General features: G+C 32.9%; 1 protein-coding gene across 3 annotated transcripts in view; it reads left to right on the forward strand.

Moving 5' to 3' along the window:
- Dach2 (dachshund family transcription factor 2) overlaps nucleotides 1-20,635 on the forward strand; it is a 476,923-nt gene that overhangs the window by 130,212 nt on the left and 326,076 nt on the right. For 2 of the 3 annotated variants that reach the window (XM_021187660.1, XM_029534190.1), the window contains exon 2: nucleotides 18,818-18,856. The exons of the other annotated variant lie outside the window; for it this stretch is intronic. In XM_021187660.1, the coding sequence (XP_021043319.1) occupies nucleotides 18,818-18,856 (39 nt within the window). The remainder of the gene's footprint in view (nucleotides 1-18,817; nucleotides 18,857-20,635) is intronic. 3 annotated transcript variants of the gene reach the window in all.

Below are 20,635 nucleotides of genomic sequence, written 5' to 3' on the forward strand. Positions count from 1 at the left end.
CTTCCTTCCTTCCTTCCTTCCTTCCTTCCTTCCTTCCTTCCTTCCTTTCTTCCTTCCTTCCTTCCTCCCTCCCCTTCTCTCTTTCTTTTTTCTTTTTTTTTTCTTTTTCCTTTTGGTTTAAAATACATCCAAACAGTAGTTTTGCCTCTCTCCACTCCTCCCCATTCCCATCCCACCTCCTCTCCCCTCAAGATCCACTCCTCTGTTTCCCTTCAGAAAAGAGCAGGCCTCCCAGAAACATTAGCTGAACTGCTCTTAGACTGATTTTTTTTTTTTTGACGCAATGTCTATAGAAGGCTAGCTTTTCAGTATTATATTTTAAAACAGTTCTTGAGAACTTTAGACTGTATGCTTTGATCATACTTACTTGTACAACTCCCCATAATTGCTCTGAGGTACACCCTCAGTTTCCTACCACTTCCTAACTTCTTGTTCTCCACTTTTTTGTAATAGTCAATTAATACCAATTTATATAGGAACAGTCCTTTTTATTGTTTTGTACTTAGCATACTCTGATAATATTATAATTAATGGAAGTTAACTGATCTTGAAGTTTTCTGATAAGTTAGACCTTTAAAACTGAAATTTTCATTAAAAACTTAAATAACATTCTACAATGATGGTCTAGTGTCATTTAAACAAGCATGGCTACTGGAAACTGAAATGTGTTAATACATGTTTTATGTTGGTCAAAAACAGGTTACTCTGAGAACAGAAAGAATTGTGTAGTGTGGTTGCGTGTATCGAATTAAAATTATGCATTTAGCTTCTTGGGGGTTATTTCTATATAGCTGAGATCGATTTATATTTTATGCTATATATGAATGTTATTATCATAACTAAAATATAATAATGCTTGAGAAATTCTCAATATTTTCATGATAAGTTCTTGAAAAACATTGCAATGTTGATTTACATGAAATTGTACCTGGGTCAGGAGATATATTTCAGTACTATAAACTAAAAAAAAATCTGTAGTGTGAAATCTTTGACATTTCTTTTATTATTGAGTAAATGCATTGTTTTCTAATACCATTTATAATGTAAATCAGAGAAAGAAAGCATATTGTTGTGTTTTCATATAGAATGATAAAAGGAAGATTAAGAAATGCTAAATTCTGGTTTGAGCACACCAGAATTGTTCTGCCCATTTATGTAGATTTCATTTGAGTCTTCTTTTTATTTTATAACTGTTGTTTACTTAAGATAATATTTTCTCAAATTAAATAATCAGCCTTACAAACAGTGTGCTATAGATTTATCTTTTGCTGCTCTAGATAGTATAAATCTTGCCATGTCAATTATGTGAAATAGTACATTCTACATTATTATTGCTGAAGGAAACATTTTTCCAGTTTTGTTCATTGTGTCACAAAGTTCCATACTGCTGATCACATTTCTGTGAAAAAACCTGAGAGTTATATATTGAGTATTAAGGTAAATACACACATACATACAAACACATAACCTAAAATAGAAATTTATTATTAACTTCTTTTCCCTCTAATAAAACAAGATCATTTTGGAGCATGCAAATATTTATGGGGAAAATACAGCTGTAACATTTGTCATAACAACACAATGTGTGATTTCATTGAACTTTTAAAGTTCTATCGTGTTGTTATAACGTATCAGTCATCTGAAGCCTTATAGCTAATATGTGCATTCTTTTTTTATCTGAATATATTTCCTTACTTTCCTGAGAAAAGATTGCATCTTTAGTATCTCTTTGGTAAGAAAAATTTGCTATAAGCCAAATCCTCAATAATTTAAGAAGAAATTTAAATTTAGTAATTAAATTAATAAATAACTTAACATTTTTATTTTAATGACACCAAGGAATCAAACATGAGTTAAACAATAGCTTTGAAGAATTTATTGCTTAGCTTTGAGTAATGATAAAGAATGTACAATTATTGCTCCTGAGTGTATAAGGGTGATAGTATACATTTTACTTATTTTTCTGGGGAAACCGTCTAATCCTGTCAACACAAATATTATTGAGGCTAAACACATAGACAGCCTTAAATAAGTTTTCAGAAATAAATGAATGGCTTTCCTTTTATTCTGTCACATATGACTACCAGCTAAAACTTGGAAATTCTTTAACTGTCACATATTTTAAACAATTTTTAATAGACATTACAGTGTATAATTACATAGGGATTATGTTTTCCATATGATATGCTACTTTTGTCGTTTTGATTAATATAATTAAAATTGACAGAGTTAAATATAGAAATATTATTTAATATTATTAGTTTGAAATGTATTGCTTGATAGTATTAGAATTTCTCTGCTTATATATTGTTTTTTATGACTGTATGAGTCTTTATTTTACACTTCCAAAAAGAGAAGACCATAATCTTCTTGCTATTTTATATGATTTAGTGCTCTTTTAGTGATTTTAGTGGTGGCAAAATTAAAAAAAATCATAATTAACAGTGACATTTAGACTTCTGCAATTTTTCTTATACAGTATATTTTGGCCATGTTTTTTCTCCTTCCTAAACTCTTCCAAGATCTTCCCACCTTTCTAACGAGCCAACTCATGTTCTTTATCTCTCAAAACACAGAACCAAGCCAAGCAACCCACCACCACCATCACCCCCACCAAAGCAACAACACAAACAACAACAACAAACAAACAAAACAAAAATAATGAATGTACAAAAGTGTATAAAAAACCATGAAGTACATTTTGTGTTGGTCAAATATTTCTGGGCATCAGATCTGCCCAGGAGTGTGACTGAAACTTCATTGGAGAAAACTGACTTTTCTTTGTCAGCGGAGATTAATTACAAATAATGTCTTTGTTAAGGAAAGATAGGTTTAATCAAATAGGCACTGCTAAAGCAGACTTTAAAAGTTCAATAAAAGGAAAAAGGTTTAAACTATTACATTGATATAATTGTAACAAAAAATTTCTGGTTGAAAAGTTTAATAAAAGTAAAAACATTTAAACTATTACATTGATATAACTGTAATAAAATATTTCTGGTTGAAATCATTTAATACAATATACAGCTTGTGTTGAACATATCATTTGATTCATACCAAATGATCCAGTTAAACTGGAGGCAATATTCTTTTTTGTTTGTTTGTTTGTTTTTTTGTTGTTTTTTTAATGTCTTTTATTATTATTTTTTTTATTTTCTTTATTTACATTTCAAATGCTATCCTGTAAGTTTCCTATACCCCTCCCCCCACCTCTGCTCCCCTACCCACCCACTCCCACTACTTGGCCCAGGCCTTGCCCTGTGCTGGGTCATATAAAGTTTACAAGACCAAGGGGCCTCTCTTCCCAGTGATGGCCGATTAGGCCATCTTCTGCTACATATGTAGCTAGAGACACAAACTCAGGGGGTACTGGTTAGTTCATATTGTTGTTCCACCTACAGGGTTGCAGCCCCCTTCAGNTCCTTGGGTACTTTCTCTAGCTCCTCCATTGGGGACCCTGTGTTTCATCCAATAGCTGGCTGTGAGCATCCACTTCTGTGTTTGCCAGGCACTGGCATAGTGGAGGCAATATTCTTATTTAGGAATATTGTTACTTGTAATATGCATAATGTAAATATAACAATTTTAAAACCAGAATATTCATTTTAAATTCAGAATAAGAAAATTACTTTGCCACACATTATATTGAAGGTTATAATCTGTGGTAATTTTGAAAGACTAAGGTAACATCAAATCCATACTAGTAAATCTTTGAAGTCTACAATTGATCATACCTATAGCAAATCATACTGAGACTGTGTCAGAAAAAATCCTGGGTTTATTTTTGCCTTAGGGTAGGAAAATGTGTGTATTAAGATGCTTTAACACATGCTGAGCTTTAGAACAGTATTCACATAAATTACCAGTTAGAGATATTGTATATAAGTCAGTATATCTCTGTGAAAAGATTCATGTGGGATTTGCAATTCAGGATTCATGTTATACTTAGAAGCATGAATTTTAAAAGAATTAGGAATGTTGCCTTGCAATTCCTTTTCACATTAGAAATTATTATAATTTACATGTCATATAACAGTCCTAGTTTTAATAAGTATGCTTATTTTTTAATTGTGATAATACTTCTGTTCCAGATAGCACAGACTAGAATATCAGCATTAACATTTCTCTGTTTCTGGTAATTTGACTATTTCCAATATAGGGATTTAATCCTAGAATCTAAACTATAATATTGACCAAATTTCACCCAATTAAGATAGGTTTAAGGAACCAACCAGTACCCCTAGATCTCCCAGAGACTAAACCACCAACCAAAGAGTACACATGGAGGAAATCATTGCTCCAGCTGCATATGTACCAGAGGATGGCCTTCTTGGGCATCAATGGGAGGAGAGGCTCTTGGTCCTGTAAAGGCTCTATGCCCCAGTACAGGGGAATGCCAAGACCAGAAAGTGGGTGTGGGTGGGTTGGTGAGCAGGGGGAGGGGGAGGGAATAGGGGGTTTTTGGAGGGGAAACCAGGAAAGGGGATAACATTTGAAATGTAAATTAAAAATTAAAAAAAGAGTTAAATAATATTTAGCATGTGATTTAGATTGCATAGAATTTATTTCTATTAGTAACATACTATATCTTTAATTTTTAGTTTAATTATATATACATTATATATTAAATTACATTTTAAGAAACAAAAAATATAATAAATAGAATAATTTACTTGCTTTATTTAGGGTCAGATGGTCATGAGTTAAATAGATAGTTTAGCAGCACAGGGGAATACCAGGGCCAAGAAGTGGGAGTGGGTGAGTAGGGGAACAGGACAGGGGGAGGGTGTGGGGAACTTTCGGGATAGCATTTGAAATGTAAATAAAGAAAATATCTAATAAAAAAAAGAAGAAAGTGTCCTTAAGCCATGTTCTTTTTAAAAGGTGTTTTTGATAATTCAATTATAAAGAAAATAACATTTTCTTCCCAACTATCATTGATGTTTTCACAAAATACTATAATGATTAACATTAAGCTATTTTGATTACATAAATGATTATATTGATTTTTTATATGACAACACAGTGAAGTAAGTCACATAAGCTTAATGTTTTGGTGACATTGAACTGAATTTAGGGCCTTGCTCCTCCTCCACTGAACAATATCTTCATCAATTTAGCCTTTAAACCATTGTCAAATATTGCATGTCATCTACAAAAACTGTTTACACTCATGTGTAAGTATGCATGCTTTCCCTCATTTGTTTCTTTATTTTTCTTGTAGCATGTATTGTGAAAAATTAAAGCTAAAAACCTAATGTTTACAATGAATAATAAAATTGCATTTACCTCGAAAAAACAGTTGAGCAAAATCAAGGGGTCTATTTTCAACGTTTTGTTTCTCTACAGAGAACACATTGACACATACTTATATGTAGATTTGCATATTGTGTTCAGCACATGAAAAGTCTCTACCACATAGTAATTGCAGAAAACCGAAATGCTATTTGATTTGTAGTTTTATATAATTTACAGAATAATTTTCTTATGTATAGTAATTGTTCTTAGGCTACTGCTATGACTCTATTCTATTATATTTTATTTATTAATTGTTTTTAGTTTCAGTACCAAGAGACTATTGAAGTAGGATATGAATTACTTTTCTATTTAAATTTTGTAAAGCCAAAGATGATTTAAATAATAAAGTCAAGGCTTTCAACATCTTTTTTGAGTTCTTTGTTCCTATTCACTAAACGCTCTGTAATTTGTATCTAAAGAATTTAAGACCCATTTAGTGTCTCGTTGTTATTGATTTTTTTTCATTTTCATTTGTTCTGATTGTGGTGGGTAAATGGGGAGTGTGAGGTAATGGGGGCATGTTATTTGTCAGTATAGCCAAAATGTATTGTTTCCCACTACAAATGCACCTTCAGAAAGAACTGGGTGGTCTTTCATTGACACTTGATGTGTTTTATTTTAAAGGAGGGCATTCAAAGATACAAAGACATTCCTTAAGATGTGATCATTATACACCAACAGCCTAACAAATAAGCAGAGTAAAAGACCAAGAATCTCATATTGATTTTGAACAATAGGCAAGAAGGGGTGGGGGGAAGAAGGCCTAGTTGCCTTAGACAGATTTTCACCATGAAGATTGTTAAAATTTATTCTGTGTGGAAGACTAACAATGTAAGGTTGAGAGACATAAGAAATGTGTGATGTGATGGGTAGGAAAGATCTATAAGTCATATCTGGAGAGTAATACCATTATCTCTATTAACAAGTATTTACTTTCACATCATGGTCATGGGTGAGGAGTTCTTTCTCTTTCCTTTCATTGTTCTTTCCATTTACAAGAATTCTCTCCACAATTGGATGAATTACAAAAGACTAAATGATGGGAAGTATTTTCACCAAAAATGTTTGAGATGGTTTTGGGGGAACCATTAGGAAACTCTGTGGTGGTAGTATTTTAGGGTGAAAATGACAAACATTAGAGATGATCTTATATACAGGGCCATTTTTGAATAAAGAAGCATTTACATATTACTAGAGAAGTAGTCTCAGGAATAGCCATTATTGTGAGATAAAGAGAAAAGAAGAGATATGCAGTAGAAAAGTATAGACAACTTCTGCAAAGGAGAAAACAGTAGCAGTTTTCTCAATCTCCAGATCTGCTCATTCAGTAGTAGTCATAACTTTGTAAAAGTTTTAGCTAGAGCTTTGCATAAGCTTCTGTGTACCCATATAATATTGGAAGTTTTAATTGGAGACTTGCTGGGTTGTTTGATTTTACTAAAACATTATTGTAGATATCTAAGATAGAACAAAATATTTGTTTATTCTAACCAATAGGAAATTACTTTGCATTTGATTAGGATCAAGAGATAAAGGCAAGAGTAAAATTTTAGATGAGCAAAAGAGATTGTTTAGAAAGCAAAAAAAATTGTTCAGAAATCAAAAAATAGGAATGGAAGGACCACAATATTCTTTAACAGAGATAATTTCAGTTTCAATCAGTTATCTAATCTCAAAAGTTTAACCTTGCAATGAAATAGTATTATTCATATAATAAATTGTAAAATAACTTAAAAGTCTCATAATCAAATATCATGCATAAATATGTGGGAGATAATACAAATAAAGTAATACTGACTTTAAAATTTTACTAAAATACATACATACATGTCAAACTATTCGGACTGAAGTTGTATTTATGTATTTATATATAGAAAGGGAAGGGGATAAATAATGTAATTACATTGTAACTTAAAAATAAAGAACTATTATAAAATACTTTATTTTATTAAAACCTAGAGAGAAGACCTGGAACTAATGAGGTTTTATCTTGAAAGTTTCCTTTGAAATTAATACAATAATACAATTAATACTCCAAAGAGTTGTTAGCCAACACCTAATTTCTAAAGACTTTTCAACTATCCTACAATGTTGGTTTAGTATTGTTATCTCCGGGATGTGTTAATAAGCAGGTTTAGTTGTTTGGAAAGAATGTCAGCCTAGTGATTACAACAAGCCCATAATTGTGCCCTAAAGGCACACAAAAAGTACCCACTGAACCGAGAGTAAGAAGGTAGAATTCGGGCTTTATGCTTTAAGTGACCAGTGTTACTATTAATACAATAATAATTATTATAAAAGAATCTAGAGAAGAATAAAGTAGTTGGAAGACAGCAATTTTCACTAGACAATTGTTCTAACACTTTGCATATATTTATAGAAATTTTCCAATCTGATAGTTCAAAATAAAGCTAATTGTTTAGAGGAGAAGTGAAACTAAGAATGTTTTAAGAAATAAAAGTTAGCCTAATTTTTACCTACATGTGTGGTTATTAAAAAAACAGGTATATGATGGGATTACCTCATATATATGATTCCACTTATATTATTATGTTTAGATCTAGTATATATGCATACATATGTGTATACAAAGTGTTACATTTATATATTATGACACATTTTATATTGATATATATCTACACACACACATATATAAAATATTTGCATGTACCATTTAATCGGGAGGATTGGATTGACTTTAACATTATAAAGTATGAACTGTAAAGAAGACAGGATAGATTTCGGAGTTCTATAATTTTTACACAGTAAAGGTTGAAGAACATTTCATAGAAAATATACCAGTTCAGTATACATATGAAGAGAGGATATCAATTACATTTCTTATAATACAAGTATTGTGACACACACATTTCATGAGAAGGGAAACCTGCCAAAACAGTATCTGAGTTTCTTAGCTTTTCTACTTCATTTTTCTGTTGCAAGCAAAGAGATTAAAACTCCACCACTTTTTTAGTTGGGAAAATATTTGAGTTGTTTTGGTCAGTGTTTCTGAAAGATAGAAAGGATATGCCTCTTAGCTAAATATTGCTAACAGCGATTGCAGAAACTCTTTATATGTTAGAGGGAAAAGAATATGCCTCAGGAGTGCTAATTCCTATCAATGCCAAAAACTTCCCAGAGAAATTTTAATTTGATATAAATGAATGTTAGGTAGGTTTCAACAATTTAAGAAGAATTGACTATTTTGTGGCTAAAGTTGTCAGTTTATTTATTTTTTTTATTATTATTATTTTCTTTATTTACATTTCAAATGCTATCCCGAAAGATTCCCATACCCCTCCCCCCACCTCTGTTCCCCTACCCACCCACTCCCACTACTTGGCCCAGGCCTTGCCTTGTGCTAGGTCATATGGAGTTTGGAAGACCAAGGAGCCTCTATTCCCACTGTTGGCCGATTAGGTCATCTTCTGCTACAAATGCAGCTAGAAACACAAACCCAGGGGGTACTAGTTAGTTCCTGTTGTTGTTCCACCTACAGGGTTGCAGCCCCCTTCAGGTACTTGGGTACTTTCTCTAGTTCCTGCATTGGGGACCCTGTGTTCCATCCAGTAGCTGGCTGTGATCATCCATTTCGGTGTTTACCAGGCACTGGCGTAGCCTCACAAGAGGCTTGGTTTTACAAATAAACATACTACTTTCTATGGAGAGAAAGCAATTTGCATATAGTCACATAGGCAGGTACTTGCTCCCTTTGAACAAGTAATTCAAAGTTGTAAGCCTTGTTCAACATCTTTTTTCTTTATCATTGTTAGATGTTGTTAAATTAGACTTTTGATATTATTTCATGACTTCAAATATAATATTTATTGGTAATAAAATCACATGATTACAGTGACCCATGTTCCATTCTTCACTGTTTCCATGGTATGTTTTTACTTATGATAATGCTAGCTTGAGACTTTCAGTGGAAGGTTTTTTTTTTCTTTTTTGTTTTTTTATCTTCACTTGCTTTTGACAACATCCCCAACATCTCTTCCTCACCACATAGTCTTTCAATGCATTCTCTATACCTTGTCAGTTTTGTTTCCTAAAACATGGTTCTTTTTTAGTCTTTGTTCTTCAAAACTTAACTTTGAATATTCAAATCAAATTTACACTTAACAATTAAGATATTACTGACTACATTAAGTAAAGATGATAACCTTCATCAGAAAATTCTTAAAGAATTTACCTCACTAATCTGTTCATTATTAATAGCATATCTTTGAGTGAATACTCTGTTAAGAAACCAAGTAACAGTTGTTACCTTTGTTTCTGTATCTTTCTAGATTATAATATTCTTGATGGTAGATGCTGTGTTTGAAGATATTTATTTTCTTCATAGTCCATAGCACATAGTTATTTGAACAGCTGATGATCAGTAAGTACTTGTACAATAAATATTCACTCCAGAAGCAGTTGTGATAGTGTGAGGCCTCTATGGTATCCATATGCAAACTGTGGCATATCAAGTATGTTAGAAGAGTTTTCCTCAATTCTGAAGGAAGTTTATTCTTTTCAAAACTTAAAAATCACAAACTTTACTACGGCTAATAGTATTTCAGTCCTATTCACATAGATAAATGTCAATCAGAAGTACAAGAGCACACTACACACTAAAGCTTTGTTCATGAAAGCTCAATGAGGATTCATACTCACATTTGCTAAATTCTACAGTTTCATTATTTGATGTTTAGGAAATGCAAAAGGAAGAACCAATACTATTTACATATGAGATTGGCAAAGTGTAAAGTAGCTATGTCTAGTTTCTCAAAAGTTAATACTTCGTAATTTTAAGTGCCTGGCTCTATTTTTTTAATTAGTAAAGAATATGCATTTTATTTATCCTTAAATAGTTGAGTGGTCCTTGTATAGGATTAAGTCAGGGGATGGATGAGCATAAAGGATTTAACAGACTTTCAAAACAGTAATCCTCTTTATTCATACTTGGCCCCCAACCTCAGCAGTACCAGTACAATCCTGTCCAAGATTCCTTTGCTTTGACCCTGCTTGGTTTTCTTTATCTGCAGCTTGACTAACCCAGAGAGGATTACCAGAATAATTAATTGGCCAATGAATTTATTTTCTTAGGAAGAACTCAGTTAAGTTTTGCTTATAGAACTATCAGCTTTTCAAATCTAATTTAAGCTTCATTAGACAAATAAGCCAAATGTGAGAAGAAAGTCTAATAATGAAATAATTCTGTGCTCATCAATAATCAATATATATTATTCTATTGAATACATTTAGACTTAAAAGTTTTAGATGGGCTTTGATTTCAAAGAACATTCATTCAACTTGCAAAGAGTGATGGTTGTTATACAAATCAGGTTCTGCAACAATTGATGTGGGTACTGGATAGCAAAAATAGATTCTTAAAATATGTTTTATGAAAATTATATTGAAGGTGATGAAGTGATGATCTTTAGTAATTTAAAGTGTTTCGCCACATGGAAAATATTAATTTATTTAATTTGATAAGTATTCCTTGATGGTTGTTAAAAGGTGACATCTGCTTTAGGTGTTAGGTATTATGTGATGATTAATAGTGAATAAAAAGCAAAATATGTTCTTTCATGAATTTATAGTTTTAAAATTTATTTATTAGATATTTTCTTCAATTACATTTCAAATGCTGTCCCAAAAGACCCCTATACCCTACCCCCGCCCTGCTCCCCTACCCACTCACTCCCACTTCTTGGCCCTGGAGTTCCCCTGTATGGGGAATATAAAGTTTGCAACACCAAGGGGCCTCTCTTCCCAATGATGGCCAACTAAGTCATCTTCTGCTACATATGCAGCTAGAGACACGAGCTCTGGGGGTACTAATTAGTTCATATTGTTCCACCTATAGGGTTGCAGACCCCTTCAGCTCCTTGGGTAATTTCTCTAGCACCTACATTGGATGCCCTGTGTTCCATCCTTTAGATGACTGTGAGCATCCACTTCTGTATTTGCCAGGCACTGGCATAGCCTCACAGAGGACAGCTATATCAGGATCGTTCAGCAAGATCTTGCTGGCATATGCAATAGTGTCTGTGTTTGGAGGCTGATGATGGGATGGACCCCTGGGTGGGGCAGTCTCTGGATGGTCCATCCTTTCATCTTAGCTTCAAATTTTGTCTCTGCAACTCCTTCCATGGGTATTTTATTCCCTATTCTAGGGAGTAATGAAGTATCTACGTGTTAGCCTTCCTTCTTGATTTTCTTGTGTTTTGGAGATTGTATCTTGGGTATTCGAAGTTTCTGGGCTAATAACCACTTATCAGTGAGTGCATATCAAGTGACTTCTTTTGTGATTGGCTTACCTCATTCAGGATGATATCCTCTAGATCCATCCATTTGCCTAAGAATTTCATAAATTCATTGTTTTTAATAGCTGAATAGTACTCCATTGTGTAAATGCACCACATTTTCTGTATCCATTCCTCTGTTGAGGGACATCTGTGTTCTTTCCAGCTTCTGGCTATTATAAATAAGGCTGCTATGAACATAGTGGAGCATGTGTCCTTATCACCAGTTGGAACATCTTCTGGGTATATGCCCAGGAGAGGTATTGCTGGATCTCCTGGTAGTACAATGTCCAGTTTTGTGAGGAACCGCCAGACTGATTTCCAGAGTGGTTTTACAAGCTTGCAATCCCACCAGCAATGGAGGAGTGTTCCTATTTCTTCACATCCTCGCAGCATCTGCTGTCACCTGAATTTTTGATCCTAGCCATTCTGACTGGTGTAAGATGGAATCTCATGGTTGTTTTGATTTGCATTTCCCTGATGATTAAGGATGTTGAACATTTTTTCAAGTGCTTCTCAGCCCTTTGTTATTCCTCAGTTGAGGATTCTTTGTTTAGCTCTGTACCCCCTTTTTTAATGGGGTTATTTGAATTTCTTGAGTTCTTTGTAAATATTGGATATTAGTCCCCTATCAAGTTTAGGATTGGTAAAAATTCTTTCCCAATCTGTTGGTGATCTTTTTGTCTTATTGACTGTATCTTGCCCTACAGAAGCTTTGCAATTTTATGAGGTCCCATTTGTTGATTCTTGATCTTATAGCACAAGCCATTGCTGTTCTGTTTAGAAATTTTTCCCCTGTGCCCATATCTTCGAGGCTTTTCCCCACTTTCTCCTCTATAAATTTCAGTGTCTCTGGTTTTATTTGGAGTTTTTTGATCCACTTAGACTTGAGCTTTGTACAAGGAGATAAAAATGGATCAATTCTCATTCTTCTACATGATTACCGCCAGTTGTGCCAGCACCAATTGCTGAAAATGCTGTCTTTTTTCCACGATAGTTTTTTTAAAAGGGAAATATATTGAAAATAAAGAAAATAATTGCACATCATGATGCTACATGATGAAGGATAGACTTTGTTTATCAAACTCAAAGTTAAGTTATAGTTCTCATATAGACACTATAATATTTACAAAGTAGACCATTTTTTTTTGTTTTGTTTTTTTTTTGTTTTTTTGTTTTTTTGAGACAGGGTTTCTCTGTGTAGCCTTGGCTGTCCTGGAACTCACTCTGTAGACCAGGCTGGCCTCAAACTCAGAAATCTACCTGCCTCTGCCTTCCAAGTGCTAGGATTAAAGGCATGTGCCACCAAGGCAGATCAGTTTTCTATTGTTTCAGTTTCATATCATATTATGGCCTTAGCACTAACTAAAACCAATTAAGTAGGTATCCAAATACCTAAAGGAACTGAATAGCTTTAAGTCAGCTGCTACAGAACACATTGATATATAAAGTGCATGAATGAAGTTATGAGCCAAGTATGAAGAAACTCCCATATAAGATTCAAACAATGGTAATGCAATAGCTAATGTGATCTGATCTCCACAGAAAACTTTAAAAGATTTTTAATACATATTTCCTATTAATTTATCTTCTCCTATTAATTTATCTTCTCTATCAATGACAATGTTTGGGATGGGAGGAAATTGCTTCATTTTATTTATTAACTATATTTTTCTGAGTAAAAAATTAATATATTGTATTAGAGACACAAATGAAAAAATTGGAAGACTTTAAGAAGCAGTTCCACCAAAATATAAATTTATTGTAAGTTTATAACTGTATCCCCCTTAAAAGCATAATGACCATTTTCACTGGAATTTAAATATATACTTATTATTTTAATTCAAAATTATTATTTCTGTAAGCATAATAAAAGTTCTTTTTAGTGTCCTGGTTTGCTTCTTGGCTGTTGTGATAAAATGCTATCCAAAATAACTTGTGGGAAGAAATGTTTGGTGTTGCTCAATGGTTAGAGTCTGTAATAGAAGGATACTAAAGTAGTAACTAGGTGCAGGAATCTTGATGTAGGAACTGAAACAGAGATCACAGAGAAACAATACTTATTGGCTTGCTCAGTGGGTATTCTCAGTGTTGCACATCACAGCACCAGTTGCAAATAGATAGTACTCTATGCAGTGAGCTGGGCTCTCCTATGCCAATGGAGCACCCTCATATAGGCAGGGGGAGGGGGTGGCAAAACCTGGAAGGGGATAACATTTGAAATGTAAATTAAAAACTAACCAGTAACCCCCAGAGCTGTGTCTCTGGTTGCATATGTAGCAGAGGATGGCTTAGTGGGCCATCAATGGGAGGAGAGGCCTTTGGTATTGAGAAGATCATATGCCTCAGTACAGGGGAATGCCAGGGCCAGGAAGTGGGAGTGGGTGGGTTGGGATCAGGGCGGAGGGAGGGTATAGGAGGCTTTGGTGATAACATTTGAAATGTAAACGAAGAAAATATCTAATAAAAAAGATCGAAAGTCTAATAAAAGAAATAAAAAGAAACCAAGGAAATACTCTGAAAACATTCCCACAGGCCAATCTATGAAAGCGTTTTTTTCTTTTTAAAGTATAGAATAGAGATAATTTAGGTCATGGGGAGGGGAGTTAAGAGGGTAGAAGAGGCAGAGAAAGGCAGAGAGGGGGAGAAAGTAGAGAAGTAGAGGCTAGGCATGGCCATGAGCACATAGAGAGAGGGATTGAAGGGAATGAGGAGAGAGTGGGAGCAAGAGGGAAGGAGGCAAGAGAGAGAGAGGAGGGCATGAGGTTCCTTTCCCCAGATGTGTGTGCATCTGTGCACCTTTGACAAAGTCTAATTATGATCTAGGGAATCTGTCTTCATCTGAACAACCTGCATTAAGTATACTTCTGTAAAGGACAGTGGCAACTTCAAGGGTCAAGGATGTGTCTTCCTTTATTATATAAAGATCATAGATTTTTTCTTTAATAGATAATAATCTAGTACTTTTCATTGAATACCCCATCAATAATATACATATACTGGAATTTCCTGCGACTCTAAACTTCATGTGAGAAAAATTGTCTTATAGTTGGGTGTATCACACTTCAGAACTTTAAAACATTTTTTATGCAACTCAAACTCAAATTTCTACTAATACTAGAGGGACAACATAAATTCTTTAGGAAGTCGTAGTAGTAGATCATGTTTTATTGTAGGGAACAACATAATGCTGCTATTGTTTGTTTATTTATCACTGACTGGTTTAAAAAAATCCTTGTTAAAACATAACCTTAAAATTCAAATCTTATATAATTCAGCTCTTTATAATATAGTCAAAATATGTTTCCCAAACTGGGTTTGCCACTTTATTGACAGTACAGAATTAACAAGAGAATCCCCAATCTGGACTCTTCTAATTTTTACTTACTCATGTAATGTTTGTTCACTATATTATATGACCTGAAGATAAAATACATTTCATAGTTTTGAGCAGGAAAATTTTAAATACAACAAATTTAGAATTAGCAGTCATTATGAATTAGATTAATAGATTTCTAATATTGACTTTTTCTCTGACCTAGGCCAAATAATCTCAGAGTCTAATTATTTCACGACTTACATGGTGATGGTACTGAGGTAGTTCATACACTAAAGTTACCCTACTTATAGGAAGAATTACATTAATTAAAGGGATGGAAGAAATGGTTTCTTTTTGTCTTTCATTTCACTACACACCAAAATTTTCACTAAACTTTAGAAGGTGGAAGTAGATAATCCGAAAAGTTAATTTTACCTTTAAAATATTATTAGGTACTTCTCACTGTTTGAAATACTAGAAAGGAATAGCTTCCTTAATTACACCTCTGAGGTTGGACTCACAAATTTATATTAGTATCTTCAGTTTATCCTCACAATGATTAAGATACTTTAGCTAAGTGAAGCTGAGTTTTTAAAGTATATGTTTTTGTTAATTATCTAAGACTTCCATAAAACATATTTTTCATTGTATTCATCCCTCTTTCCATTGGTTCTCAGATCCACCCTACTTCTCTATTACTCAAACTCATATACTCTTTTTTCAAAGTAATCCATAGAGTACATTTTGTCCACTAGATCATGGTAAATATACCAGGGACCACACCCTTATTAAAAAAAAAACTGGCTCTCCTTCCAACTATCAACTGTCCAGAGCTCCTCAATTATGGATGGGAAGTAAGAACTAGTTATTTTATAGTAGAATATTGCCTGTCTTGATGATGGCTATGTAGGTAAGCACAGATGTTGTGAGTTCAGAAGGGCAGTGTTCCTATTACAATCAGCAGACACTGATTTGCTTCAGTACCCTCTGATTTCTGGCTCTTACAAGTTTTCACTCCTTCTTCCTTAGTCTTTGCAGTTTAATCAGTTTTAGTGGGCAGTTGTGAATTTCTGCATTAACTCCTGCCCACTGCACAAAGAACCTTCTCTGACAAGTTGTGAGAGGTATGGATACAAAGATTAAAATTTTCCAGGGATGTTTGCTACTGTGTCTTTTTAGCAGAATAGTAGTTGGTTTACCATTGGGACTTTTGAACTCCCCAAACATGGGTTCTTTACCAGATTTACAGTATCAGGAAAGTGATTTTTCTGTGGTCTAAGTATTAGTTTTAAAGAAGGAGAATTTCTTATCTTTGACAGTTCTATGAACCTCAATCCAGTTAAATTTGGATATTTCACAGCAATCAGTGGCTTTAATTTTGTTGAGCTTTGTATTCACAACCCCAAAGCTGGAATAATAAATGTATGAAAATTTCTTAATCAATAAGGTACAATGTAAAATAGTCTCAATTGCAATGAAAATGTGGTGCTCATTATTATTATATTTTTCTGATTGATATGCTAAAATTGCATATATACTGTTGTAATGAAGTGCAGCAATGGTGATGGTTAGAAATGATCCATTACTATTATTTCCACCAAATGTTAGGGACCTTTATTTTGAAAAGTTTTGTGTGTGTATATTATGTATATATAAAGTATTTTGTTTGGCTTAGGGGTTTGTTCTTTTCTTTAGAGTTAGAATTTCATATAATCCCTGATACTATTGAACGCATAGTAACTAACTCCTGATTCTCCTACTTATTATGCCCATGACAAGTGTGGACCACCATGTCCTTCCTGATAGAGGATTCGAAAGACTATAATTTTACATATATTTTTGCATGTGGATTTTAGGACTTTGTTCATGACTTTAATTTCACTGCTCAAACTCAGATATATGGAAGTACAAGAAATTGAAGGTTTACATAGAAAAGATGAATGGGGGACTTTTAAATATTCTGGACACCTTCAAGGAATCGAGATGATTTTATTTTTATTATGCATTATTCTATACTCAGCTGTTAATATTATTAGCATCATAATGTTTAATCAATAAAATGTTTTAGTATTTTATAATTTTTAACATTAAGTAAATCTATAGTGAATTATTTGATATCACAATAGAAGAGAATTAAAGTTAGGCAAGATGGCACATGCCTATTATAGCTCTTGAGGAATACAGGTAGAAAGATCACCAGTAATGCTATATAACATAATACTGCTTTAAAAATTCAGATTATAGAAATAAAACATTTACAGTGCCAATAATAATAATAATCTTTTCATACCGGTGAGTTCTACATGTATTGATTCAATGAACCATGATTTAAAGTATTTAGGAATGTTGTGTATCCATATTAAACATATATACCTTTCCAATTAATTTCTGTTAATAAAAATAGCAGAATATCTCTTTCAGGCATTGTTTTGTATTGCATATTTTAAGTTATCCAGATACAATTTAATGTACATGACACAGTGCTTATGCAGGTTATATACAAATGCAAATGAAAAATTTTAAAGGATTTATGCATTCACAGATTTTGATGTGTGAGTATTCTGGAATGAATTCCTTGTAGATACTGAAACATTGCTAGATATATGATTTAACTTGTAGAACTTAAGTATTTAGCACCAGTGCCAGTCTTATACATTACTATAAAATATGTCTTTTATATTTGGTAAATAAGAAAATTTCAAATATTGAAGTTTAAGGAAGTGTATAGTAATAGTTATTTGATACTTAGTATATTCGATTTAAGAGAACATCTTTTCAAAAAGTAAATTGACATAATAGAAAGATAGATAAAAGAGCCTACCTTCCTCCTTTGTCTTCACCCTAGTAACCCTAGATATATGTTTTCATTTGGTATTTATTTATACACCCTTTCACAGATCTTTGAAATAAGGAATCAGTTGCTAGCAAAAAAAAAAAAAAAAAAAAAAAAACAAACAAAACTGGAATGTATTAATAAGAAGGTCATTAGAAGAAAAAAGTTGCAATGCAAACATGGTTTCTCTTTCATTTTATTTTTGAGATGTATTTTATCATGTTTCTCCGTTCCATTTTTTTCCTCTAAACCCTCCCTTGCACCCTTTCTCTGTAGCCTTCAAATTCATGGGCCCTCTTTCCTCCAATTTTTATCACATGTGAATTGTATAATAATATATACTGTCCAATATAACCTGGCGAATCTATCTAATGTTACTTATACGTATCTTTTCAAGGCTGTTTGGTATGATTGTGTGTGTTTGTATGCACATGTGTGCGCATGAATGTCACCCTTGTGAGGATGATATAAAAAAGTTCAGTCTTACTCCAGAAATAATTATATAGATAATGATATAATTAATGGCTCCATGTTTAGAAAATAAGTAAAATGTTTCATCTTCTTGTTGGTCATATAAAATAAGAAAATCATAAGTCTCCCCTACCCCCCAGAAACGTGGAGGAATACCCAATGGGATGGGAAAGAAAGCATTATAGAGAACGGGAAAAGATATCACATTGCTGAATCTTTTTTTTTTTTTTTTTTTGGAATTGTTATGACCCAAGGCCATTTTCTTTAGCAGAAACCTGTAACTTGATTTCCTTTCCTTCAAATAATAGATGAGAGCCTTAAACTATGTGACATGTTCACATTATTCACAGTGGGAATTAGACCAGAAACAAAACAAAATTTCCAAATATTTAAAGCACGATCTAGAAGAAATTTAGGCTTTCCTATCTTCCTTGTGGTCTTCCCTTCTTGTGTCTTATTGTGTGTAAACTATCTAAAATTTCTGCACAATTTAATAGATATTTTGTGAAATATAATAAAGCCTTGAATAATTGGAAGCTAACTAACTAAAATTCTCAATTAACCAGTTTTATTTATTTATTTTTTGCTACACTCTCCTTTTAGAAGGAAGAGGCAAATGACAAGGAAACAAGCTGTTAACAGGTATTTATGTATTTATTTTTTAAAAATCAACTCCCTGGGAATGTCCTGGAGCCTTTACAGATTCAGCCCACTTTCCATTATCTTGTTCTCTATATTATACTTGTGAAGACAGGAAAGGGAAGTCATTAAAAATCTCAGATTCAAACCTGCAGTTTTGCTTACTGATAAGAAAAAGTGAAATCCGGATGGCTAATTAGAACCGATCTATCCATATGACATTTCTTGTCAATTGGGGTTTCCATAATTTTACTATTTCCTATTAGTGATAATTTATATTTATGAATTGGGATTGGATCATAGGATTGCACAGAATAGTGATAGAATACAAAGTAAGAAATGCCCTTCATGTGACTGAAAGTAGAAGTTAGAGAAAAGTCAAAAGTAGATGGAGATTGAATGAGAGTGCCATAAAATCTATGTGTAACATTTGTGTAAAATAATAGGATGGTAATTGAAGTGCCTACCTACATTTTGACTGTGGAATTCTTAGGAAGGTACACTCACTTTTGCAGGGCAACACAGGTTAATAAGTATGCTATAGCATTATTAGAAGATAACCTGAACTATTCTATCAGGCATCGGAATATGTTTGTATGATTAACAGTCCTTAAGTGCTTGAAATTCCTTCCTGTCTGATAAGAAATTTAAAAAACATTTAATTGACAAGATTTATCTGAAATTTCCAAAAAAAAAAAAAAGCTATGACAGTTTCATCTAAGTTGAAATCTATAGCATGTTGGATTCTTCCATGTTTTAGGGTTTGATGTAGGAAAGAGTAGCAATGACAAAGTACTTTTTGGTATTGCCCGGCTGTATTGTCTCTTCTTTACTTCCATGTGCACTGTTCAAGTGAAATCTCTTTTTTGATGAGATTTCCTTACTTCCTTGTAGGCTCCATGTTTTCTGTATGTATTTTATAGAAAAAGCATCCTAGGACATTGAGGGAGATGTAGAAGACACTGTGTAATGTGCCCTATATTTTCAATACAGAAAATGAAAATCACCTTGATTGTTTTTCTAATATCTGGAAATTTTTCTGTACTAAAAAATTAGTTTTCAATGACATGCATATAAAATCATATCCACATGACCTGAAGCAGTGTGTGTACCTCCTTAAGCACTAAACTTTGTTTTTGACTATGATATCCATGCAGAAAAGACTAGTACCAAATAGACTTTAAAAATGAATAATTTCGGAGAGGAGGGGTGAGATAGAGGATTTCAGAGGGAGAACCAGGAAAGAGGATAACATTTGACATGTAAGTAAAGAAATATCCAACAAAAAACCCAGAAGTACTGAATGTATTTTGTAGGTGATGTTTATTGTAAGAAAATTTCCTTTTGTCTTCCTAGAAAGACACATTTGACTCCTAAGGTAATTAAAGCTAAATGTGTATGGGAAACGTATAAGTAACACATTTCTGGTTATTAGCACATAGAGTAACACACAGTCATGAACATTGTACTGTGATTTGAGTAGCTTCTATGTTTAAGTACTTTTCTTGCAGCTATAATGAATTGAACTGTGTAATGTGAAAAATTTCTGTGAAAACACATGAAAGTAATGATATACAAGAAGTGAATAATTTGGGTTTCTTGAAGGTTCTGATTTAAATTACTGGAAGAGAACTTAGGCATGAAAAATCACTTTCATCTTTCAGTTTCTGGTAAAATGGCATGCAAATTATTCCAAAATTTCTTTTTTCTTTCTTTCTTTTTTTTTTTTTTTTTTTTTTTTTTTTTTTTTTTTTTTTTTTTTTTTTTTTTTTTTTTTTTTGG

This window comes from Mus pahari, chromosome X, assembly GCF_900095145.1.
Source record: "Mus pahari chromosome X, PAHARI_EIJ_v1.1, whole genome shotgun sequence".
In the NCBI taxonomy this organism is placed as follows: domain Eukaryota; kingdom Metazoa; phylum Chordata; class Mammalia; order Rodentia; family Muridae; genus Mus; species Mus pahari.